The sequence below is a fragment of the Pterocles gutturalis genome, unplaced genomic scaffold, assembly GCF_000699245.1.
Source record: "Pterocles gutturalis isolate BGI_N339 unplaced genomic scaffold, ASM69924v1 scaffold34945, whole genome shotgun sequence".
Classification (NCBI taxonomy): Eukaryota; Metazoa; Chordata; class Aves; order Pterocliformes; family Pteroclidae; genus Pterocles; species Pterocles gutturalis.
The window spans coordinates 30,666-40,773 of NW_010141990.1; the positions used below are offsets into that span (position 1 = coordinate 30,666).

General features: G+C 42.3%; 1 protein-coding gene across 1 annotated transcript; it reads right to left on the reverse strand.

Annotated features, from left to right (window-relative positions):
* Window positions 1-8,109: 8,109 nt before the first annotated feature.
* On the reverse strand, window positions 8,110-9,913 carry CYR61 (cysteine-rich, angiogenic inducer, 61; the record flags this gene model as incomplete). Its single annotated transcript, XM_010084221.1, has 3 exons — window positions 8,110-9,042; window positions 9,151-9,353; window positions 9,490-9,913. Coding segments are annotated over 3 exons (927 nt in total), but the record flags the coding sequence as incomplete, so codon positions are not given.
* Window positions 9,914-10,108: the final 195 nt, after the last annotated feature.

The following is a 10,108-nucleotide window of genomic DNA, read 5'->3' on the forward strand; positions in this document are numbered from 1 at the left end:
CTAGCTACTGAAGTTTGGAAAGAGCATCAGACCTCTGTGGTCACATACTACTTTTTCTCACAGTGGTATCCCATGTCCTTTCCCATGTGTGTTTTGCAGCCCCTGGTAAAACAGGGAAGTTTTTCTTGCCTGGCAGTAGCCACCTGTGCTCTGTTTTCTTTTTTAGTCATTGTTAGTCCTCTGCCCACCTCTTGTTTCAGTGTTTGTTTTTTTAACCCTTTTTAAAGGACTAGCATTCCTAGCTATAGGTGCTGCTTTCATATTTTTTCAGTTCAGTGAAAGTGAATAAGCTCTTCCTAATCAGTGATTACTGCACGCTGACTTGGTAGCCACAAATTACTTTAAACCAGTCTTGAACTCATTCATAATAACACCGATGAAAGAGCAGAACAGCAAAACTGCCACAGTTCATTTGCCAGAAAATGTTTCATCTGGAGTAAAATCGTGGCATTTCTGTTAAGATTCATAGCACACAGTGGAAATTAGAGTGCTGCAAATATTAATGTTGATCAGCATGTCGGTGTGATTAGTCTTTGGCTGAGGAATGCAGATTTGTAATTTGCATTACTTTCCTGCACTCTTGGAGGTTTTCATTAATTGTATGAAAGGGTTTGCCTGCATCTTTTATCTTATATAAATCTAGTTTAAGCTTCCTTGTGAGCCAAACGCAACCGTAATTTTTTTTTTATGAAGATGCTGTTAAATCTGTCTTGCAGATTTAAATCTTTTCCTACGTTAAAGAAGGTTTTAAAAAAATATATTATTAAGAAGCATTCCTGTGATGGTGACTAGAACTGAAATTTCCCAAACAAAGCTGGGAATCATCTTCCAGAGTTCAATCAAATTGAGAGTAAAAGGCCTTGGTAGCATTTGCCATTCGTTTGTAGGTTACTATTTACCTATTTTTATTTGGTTTTGAAAATGGGTTACACTAGTTTGAACAGTGATCAAAAATAAGCCAAGATGGAATTCAAATATTTTTATTCAGTTTAGCAAAAGCTGTTCAATTTATGTTTATAAAACGGAATCAAAATGGTCTCTGGCTAAAAGCCCAGCTCCTTACTGCTGACAGGTGACCAGCGCAGGTCCTGCAACGGTGGTAATTCTTCATAATAATAAGGTTACCAATTTAATCGAAGTTTATGCACTCTTTTGCTAGGCAGATAGTTTTTAACACTTTCATAGGCAGTTAGGGGAAATTTTTAATGTCTTTCTGAGTGACTTAACCCAGAATGAGCATCTTGTAGTAAACTGAAGAGAGAAAATGCATCTTTAAAAGCTGTATTTTTAAATTTCTGGTCACGCACTTGAAATTTAAGACATGGAGCTGAGGCTGCCTGGAAGACTTCAGTTCTGTCTGTTTTGAAAACATCCTATTGTAACCATACGAGGATCCCGACGGGGCTCTGCCTTGACTCAGCGCAGATGATGTCTGTGAATGCAAACTGTGTGATGTTGTTTTAATCTTCATCATTCAACACCAGCTTGCATTAAGTGCTTGATTTTACGCCTACTACGTTTACTCATTTATTTTCCTCTATAAACTACTTGTCACAGAAGGAACAAGCTATTTGTGTGTAGTGTTGTTATGGCATTTCTTTCAATGTTTAGACTTTTCAGGTTTCAAACCCTGAACCCTCACAGCATGCTTGAGCTGAAGGACCATCAGCTTACAAAGCAAAGAGTAAAGGCTCTTGTCCTGAATGAACACACTACTTAAAAAAAAATAAAAGCTTAATGAAGTCATCCCTTTCACAAGCCGTAAAGGACAAAAATAGAGCATAGCTAAGTGCATAGCAATAGCTGAGAGGTAGGATTGAGTCAGCTGTTTGAGAGAACTTGGTGCTTTTCCTTTTTTGTATAACTTCCTGGGGGTATGAGGCATAAGTTAAAGTTGTCATGGGTAAACACCGTTATACCCCCTGTCAGTGACAGCTAAGTTTTGAATGAACACATATGAATTTTACATTTTACTGTAGAATTGCTGATCTGTAGAGGAAGAGAAGCTTATGCTGCAAAATGTATGGTTGGCACTAGGTCTGAGAGGCATGCTGGAACAATTTTTGTTATTCCAGTCAAACATTTGCAGTTTTACTTTGCATTAGGAGTATAACTGTTTACAGTGCAGAACACATGCTCTCGTCTAAAAAATGACATAAATAGAATTCTAAGTTCACCGTACTGCTGATAGTGAGTCCCACCTGCGCGTTGTGTACAAGCATAGCTGCGATTCAGGCCTTGCCCGGCCAGATACGGCTGTTCTCTGTTGACATCTGTAGGAGCTGAGAATGTATAACACCTTGAAAGAGCAGGCTTTCAGAGAGTAAATATACAGCTGTGATGATGTAACTTCAGGCCGTATTTGGTCACAAACATTTCGTTCTGCTTTCTTAAGTCCCACGCTCTTTTCCTGAAAACATTTATTCTTCCTCCCTCCAAAGGAAAAAATATCTTGAATTGGTGTTTATGTTGTTGCTATGACGATCAGTTAAACTGTATGCAGATGCAGGTTCTGTTAATAAGAGAAAGAAAAAATGAACTGTGTACTTCAGTGAACAAAGATTACCCTGTGTTTGTATCAAAATGTTGCTATGGCAGTGCATATGGCATTATTTGGTGGAAATTTGTGGCGACATGGAAGGAAGTCACATGTATGCAAGACAAACAAGCAATAGGAGCAAAACCAACTCAAAATAAATACTGAAACTGAAAGGGAAGTTGCAGATGACATGTAAAACTGGGGAAAAACAAGGATAATTGTTTTGCTGCCTGTCTGTCTGTGATTTGATCACGGAACTGTGCTCCCACTGTGTCCTGCTGGGTCTCAGAGTGACCTGTTGGACAGTGACTTAGTTCTAATGATGCTTTTACTATGAAAGCTGCTTTCCCTCCTTGGCTCTGTGCATTGTAACATTTTTTTGTTTTGGAAGCAACGTTCCACTAGCTTGGCGTGATTTCACCACTGATAACTTCTGCTGCCGAAAAGCAGTTCTAGGCTGTCACTGTAGTAGGCTTTTTGGCAGGAAGAATCAATAGAGTGACAAAATATGGAAAGCCACTAGAGCCTTGCCTACCTTTGGGGCAAGGGGAAGTCTTTGTGGACTTACTGGCTCCTAGTAGTGACAGAAACAGTGGATTTTTTTTTTTTTTAAACTGGCACAGTAGTCCTCATATTTATCTAATCCTTTTGCATTAGTTGCATCAGTACAGCTGTTTGTGGGGTCGCATGACAAATTAGAACAGGTTAAAAAGAATGTCATAGAAGCAGGGGTAGAAACAGGAGGGGAGGGGCAGCCTTGATGTAGAGAATAAATTACCACACCAGGAGCTGGCTGGTTCCTGCTGGCTGGTTTCTGCACCAACTGGTGCAGAAAGCAAAAGTTTTTTAAATCACATTGCCACTTTCCTTCTGTCATCCCAGTTCTGCTTTAAGAAGGAGGAAGAAGTGACTGTGAAAGCTGCTATTGCCTTTCCACTCCTTGCTTCCAGGTTTTCTACTGAACTGTACTGTAGCCCCAGAACTTGGCCATTTTGCCAGGAGTACCTTTGGGGAGTAGAAATATGCCCAGGTGAGGTAAAAATTAAGTTGATGGATGAGGTGTAGATATTCAGGAAAAAGAGCAGATGGGTGGCATTAGAAGTTCACCTGAGAAGTCCCCATCACTTTCATATCTAAACTCTCAGTAATGTCTCTTTGTTGACTTTTTTTTCCCAACCTCTACTTTCAGTTTTGCTTGGGCTTCCATATTGGTTTTAATGGGATTGTTCCACTACAGCACAAGTATCTACTTCTGTAGAGTAAAATACATTTTCCTGTTCTAAGTTCTCGTTAATAGACTTGCTGGTTTTACAGCTGTGACGTCTTGATGTCTGATTTTGTCAAATTTGTTAACTAATTAGGATCTAACCTGGTTGATTTGAGATGCTGAAGGAAATCAGTAGCTTCAGAGAAACTGGTGTCTGACTCAGACGATATACTGGGCTTCTTTTGATCTGGTGTTCAACCGGTGTTCTCAAAACATTGCTGGACAACACTGCTGACTGTTTTACTCGTATTTATAATGGAGTCCCTTCATTCTGATTGAGCCTGCATTCATCATGAGGTTCAGCTGCCTGATGTATGTGTCCTAGCTAGATTCCCATCTGGGCAAATCTGTGCACCCTACCTTCACATTTCTGCTGTCTAGTAAACAAAAACCTTGCAAAATCTTATGCAATCTTTTCCTCATTGATGGTTGCTACATTCCACCCCTTAAGTGGTTGCACTTCAAGACAGATGAAGTTGCTTATGTGAATGGTGCCTTGGGGTCTTTCAGGATCTTCTCCAATGTAAATTGTGTATGTAGAAGTCATAGCTCTGTCGTTTTCTGAGGGAGAAAAATACTGGATACCATCTATTCAGTTTCTTGGTGTTTGGTCTTTATGGGATAATACAGACAGATGCTTATTCTATCATTTCGTTGGTTGAAGTCTTCTTTTACAGGATTTACATTTTCTAGACACCAAGTCTCACTGCAGTTCAGTTTTCATTACTTGAAATGTGTTTATAGCTAGTTGTATGTTACTGCTTTCACTGTGGCACTGCAACAGTTCTCTGTGATATTTTATATGTGGCTATGTAACATGGAGAAAAAAATTGTGAAGATTAAAACAAGGACATGTCTGCATGAAAAAACAGGTTTGGTTGCAGAGCAGCCGGTAAAACTAAAAAAGCCTTCCCTTGCTGTGTGCTAAGCACTCTGGGCACTGCATGGAAATAGTTCCACTGGTTAAACAGGAGTAAACGAAAATGCACATGTGCATCATAGTTCTGCAGGATCGGCTCAGAAGGGCGAGCATCTGGCTAGAACAAGCCTCTGGTGTGACACATTTAACTGTTTCTGTGTAGGTAGGTTTGACTTCCAACCCTGAACAACTGCCCACTGCAACCTGTCTTGTTTCAGTCCTCAAGGCCTGTGGGGACTCCTGCAGCTTCAGTGGACTGTGAGCACTAGAAATCCTCCCACAGAACCCCACTGATCCACGCTGCCTCTGCCTGTTCCAGCGCAGCCCACCAGTGTCCCACCAGTGGTCAGGAGATGTGTCTGATTCCCAGAAGGTGCCCGCTGGAAGGTCAGGCAGCCCCGTGGGACTGCTTTGCTGTGGGCTCCGCAGTAGTTGATATATGGAGTTCTCATGGCTCAGCCCAGCGAGGGTTAATTAATAGCTTGGCTGCCTCACTGTCAGTCAGATGTTCGCTTTCCCTCCATCTGCTGCTCATTCAGGAGCAGGAGCTAGCAGCATCCCAGGAGGGAGGGTTTAATGTAACCGTGGAAGTCTGTTTTCTGCATACTCCAGTTTTGCTTTTGTTTCCTGTGATGCAGGCTTAAGGAAGCAGAAGCTTTGTCTTTGCTGTTGCTTTCATTAGTAGGGAAGATTTTATATGTAACCCTGACATTATAGTGGTTACCACCACCAAACACTTGTAAATAAGTGTGTTGAATACGAGACTACACGTTCCTTCAGTCCTAAAACTGTAGTTTGACAAATGCTCCTTTTGGCGGCAGCACCACATTCAGCAAGCTGCCCCGTGCTCTCCATCCTGGGGTGACCCCAGCACTTGCCCCAGTACCACTGTCTGGGGGCCTGCGTGACAAATAGGAGCATCTTAAAACAGGGAGGGGAGCAGGGGGACAGTTGAAGCAGTGGCTGCTGGGAGAGGCCAGTGCTGAGGCTGGTGTCCGCAGGCCTGGGCAGTGCCACTCACCCTTCTGCCATGCCAGGACTCCCCAGGGACGCCCCAGGGTCTCCTAGTGTCTCCCCAGCTTCGTGGAGCTCTGCACAGCACAGGTGGCTTTGCTTTCAGGGTTTGAACTGCTCAGTGGCCTGGCGTTGAAATGTGCTGAAAACTTGCTGCTTCTTGTCATGTACATTATTTATTATGTTCCTAACTCCTCATATTTTAGTATTCATCTTGAAGAAGGATATCGATATTTTAATTTTTGAACAAGAAATAAAATTATGGCTGTGCTCATTAACCTTACCTGTAAGTCCTGCTGATTGCACGTAAAGGAACTTGTGCTTTTACCATTTGTATTTTCATGCCTGGTATTTAGGGTTTTTTCCGCTACAACAACAGAGGATATAAAGATTTCAAAGCCAGTGCAAAGACAGTACACAATGACACTGATTCCTTTTACAGTATTGGAAATTGTGGGTTTTAGTGGTTTGCCCTGTAATTGTGAAATGCAAAAAGTGACGAGAGGACTATATAGATGATGATCAGCTGGTGTGAGATCCCCGCTCTGGAAGACTTGTGGTTCGTTTTAGTGGGGTTCGTTCCCTCTCTTTAGAGCAGGATAATTTAGTGTATTTTACTCATAGGTTTGCATGATCTCCTCCTGCATCCCTTATTCTCCCAACAGGACATTTTTCTAGTGAGCAGGTTACAGAACCACCCCTCTACTTGGTGAAACACGGAAAGCCCAAAGCACAGGTTGTAAAATCCAGGGCCTGGCTAGAGGCACACCTGAGGCAGGAGTTGGAAGGGCCGTTTCTGTTTGTATGTGGTGTGCGTGTTACTGACATGTAGTTACGCATATAGTATAGTCACGCGTATATGTCATTTTTCAGAGAGCTGTTATTTACGTTGGTTTGAAGATGGGCGTCATTCAAGTGTAAGTGACAGTGGGGACGGTGAGGAATGCGCGTGCAGCTGCGGTGTGTCTGTGAGCCGTGTGTTCCTCTTCCTCTCTCCACTCAATAACCCAACACATAAACCTGATGATTTCTCAGTGAGTGGCTGATGCAGTGAAGTGTTCAGTGCTGGGTGTAAGCAGAAGCCAAACAAAAGCGCTTCACTGCATTTTACACTTCTACTGTCAACAAATATTGTACAGACAAGTTTAGGTACAGCTGAGACTGGTGGCCAGGTGGTGAATTCCAAAACAGCTCAAGTTTTGAATGCCTTCGGGGAGAGAACTTGACTGAGCAGAAGAGAAAGAGCTGTAATTTCTCAGGCAAAGCATTAGCTGCCAGAGATGAGCTGCTCAGATATTTGGCCATTTATTTTATTGAAATATTTATGTCTAATCTAATAAAAAGTTGACTCAACCACTTCTGCATCAAAGTATGACACTGGATGACACCCCTTCACAATTCTAAAACCTCAAAATCAGTCTCTTTTTATGAGAAGTCACTTTCTTCCTAAAGACTATGGGAGAATATTTTGCCAGACAACTAACCCATCACAAGGAGAAAAAGAAAAAACGCTGCTGCAGGTTTCCATTCAGTCTTACCTGTAGCGCAGCTTTACACTAACCAGAATAGTACAAATGTTTGATGCTTTTTTAAGATCCTATTTTTCTTTTTTTTTACATGTCATTTTCTTACCCTGTGCCAGCTAGCTCTTTCTTACGGCTCCCTCAGTTAGCCAAACGTCATCCATGTCCCACAGTATAAAGTGTCATTGCATATTTAAAAAGTAGGAAGGGGAGGTGAGGAAAAGAGGAGCTGCTTTGCCTTTTACTCTATTGGAGAAGTACTTGAAATTCCTCACATTCTTGTCCTGTTAACAGTATGTTTACTTTTCATCACTGGGTTATTAGGATTAACAAAAGTCATTGCTTCAAGCTCATTTAATTTGAATTTAGTGAAAGCAAAGTACCTCCTGCAGACTGTAGGAAACATTCTTCTGCCACAGAAATGCATTAATTTGCAAGAAGCAGCCACCAAAAAAATGTGAGACACAATGACCACTTCCACACCGATGTTCAATATCACTGTGCATGCACTGCATTCTAATGAGGTACCTTATGTTGCAAATTCCAGGATAGTTTGAATAATCTGACAGTCTAATTAACACTTCAGTCTCTCTATCAACCATTTGCTTTCACTGACAAGAAGCTTTTTCTATATGTGCTTTCTAGAGCATAGAGTTGCAGACTGCATACATCATTTCCCAAAGAATTAGACTCAGCTTTTTAGTTCCTTGTTGCATCTGTAGTAGAGCTTGTTTTAATTTTCAGAGAACCTAAACTTTTCAGGATTCAAAGTTTTTGGAGAAAACTCATGCAGTTGCTGTAGGTAAATCTGTTGCCTATGAGAATGCTCTACAGAGAGTAGTTAGGTAAATATTTCTTTATTAAATGATTAATTCCATAAATAAATTCTTTGAATTCATTGAATATAAAATTAAAATCATTTACAACTTATTCCAGTATTACAGGGGCTGGAAGGGGTAAAAAAAAAAAACCTCAAAGAAAAACAAAAAAAAGCTACAGTTTGATAAATAAAATACTCAGCTTTAAAACAACTGATTTCTGTTTGCCATTAATCTACAGTTGGTACATAATAGCTGCCACTGTGAACACCCCACAAGTGCCCACCTCAGGAAGGAATGTAACTTCCAACTTGGTTGGGAAAGGGTGGGAAAAAATGAAGGGACAGGGAAAAGCATAGTGTTAAACTGAACAGGATAGAGAAGTTTTCATAACCAGAACAAAACATTTATCTGATCACTTACAAACAGAAAACAGTACATAATTAGATAAGGTGCTCCAAAAAGAAGCAGTAAAGTTGCTCCAGTACTATGAAGCTTTAAGTACGCTTAAATCTCTGTTGCATTAGTGTCCAGTTGCACAGTGCACTCTTGTAACATCTCAATGTTGCCCTCAAACGGGCAAGGCACCATTTCCATCAAAGGTCCTTTCTCCATGGCTGGTTACTTCAAAACTCTGTTTAGCATCCCACCCCCAACACAACTTAGTCCCTAAATTTGTGGATGTCATTGACTAGTCTGTAGTAAGGATAAGCTTCATTTGCATGTGGACAGTTGTAGTTGCATCGGCAGGACTGGATCATCATGACGCTCTTGATGAAGGTTTCCCCATCATCGCAGCGGAACCTGATCTTGACAGTCCTGGTCTGCTGAGGCGTACAGCACCTGCCGTCTACACACGAGCCACAGTACTTGGGGCGGTATTTCTTCACGCTGGAACATCCGGCATAAGTAAACTTCACTGGGGATGGAGACTTCTTAGTCTTGGTACATTTTTTTCCCTTCTGTAAAGGAGAGGCAATAGTATTATTAGCAGGAGATTCTTTTCCAGCCTTTACCCTCTACCCAAAGCAGTCTGGAAAGAAGAGGAGCACTGAAGAGTCTGTATTTACCTTTAGGGAGGCATAGCTAGGCTGGCCACATGGCCTCACTTCACATATCCTGGTCTCTTTAATGAGCTTGCAGTCAGCATTGTCGTTGGTAACCCTTGTGGAGATGCCAGTCCCACACGTCTTTGAGCACTGGGACCAGGAGGTCGTTTGCACAATGCATTTGGGATTCTCAAAAGCTCGGCTTTGTGGCTCAGAGCCAAAAACTGGAAAAGAAAAGGAGGGTTTAGACTAAGTATATCCTCTCACTGGGTTTCTTTCTTTCCATCAGGGTCTAAGGAGTCATATAGCCATCTTCCCACCTCCTCCCCTTAACTGTCACACGGAGTAGCCCGTACTCACCAGGTAGCATTTTCAGGCCTCCTTTCACAATGGCAATTAGCTCATTGTTCCGTGTTAGTTCGCCTTCGGAATCATCCAGACCAAACTCTTTGCTGAAGAAGCCTTCCAGCTCATCCAGCGCATCCTTGCTTTCATCGCAGACCCACTCTTCACAGCACTGCCCGGGGACTTTGACCAGCCTGGGGCTGGGACAGCCCAAATTCGGAAGAGAGAGCTCCTGCGGGCAGAGTGGGATGCAGCCCACAGCTCCATCTATGCACGTACACTGGTGTTTACAGTTCGGCTGGAAGCTTTCGCCGTTCTGGTAGATTTTGGAGTTATATTCACACGGTCTCCCCTCGGACTGAGCTGCAGAGATCAACAGAGAGGGGAAGGAGGGAGTCAGCGGTGGGAATCGCTCGTTTAAGCGCAGGTATTTGCTGGTCTGTTAAATTCAATTTACGGCGGAGCTCCCGACAATCCCCCGGAGACGGGGGGCCAGAACAATAACTTAGTCAGGAATCACTTTTCCTTATGTGCGTTTAGCGGAGCCCAGACATACTGAATCGCATTCCAGACTGCTGAAGTCATGTGCCTTTCTGCCAAGCTACCAACAACAAAGCATAACCATACATGGACT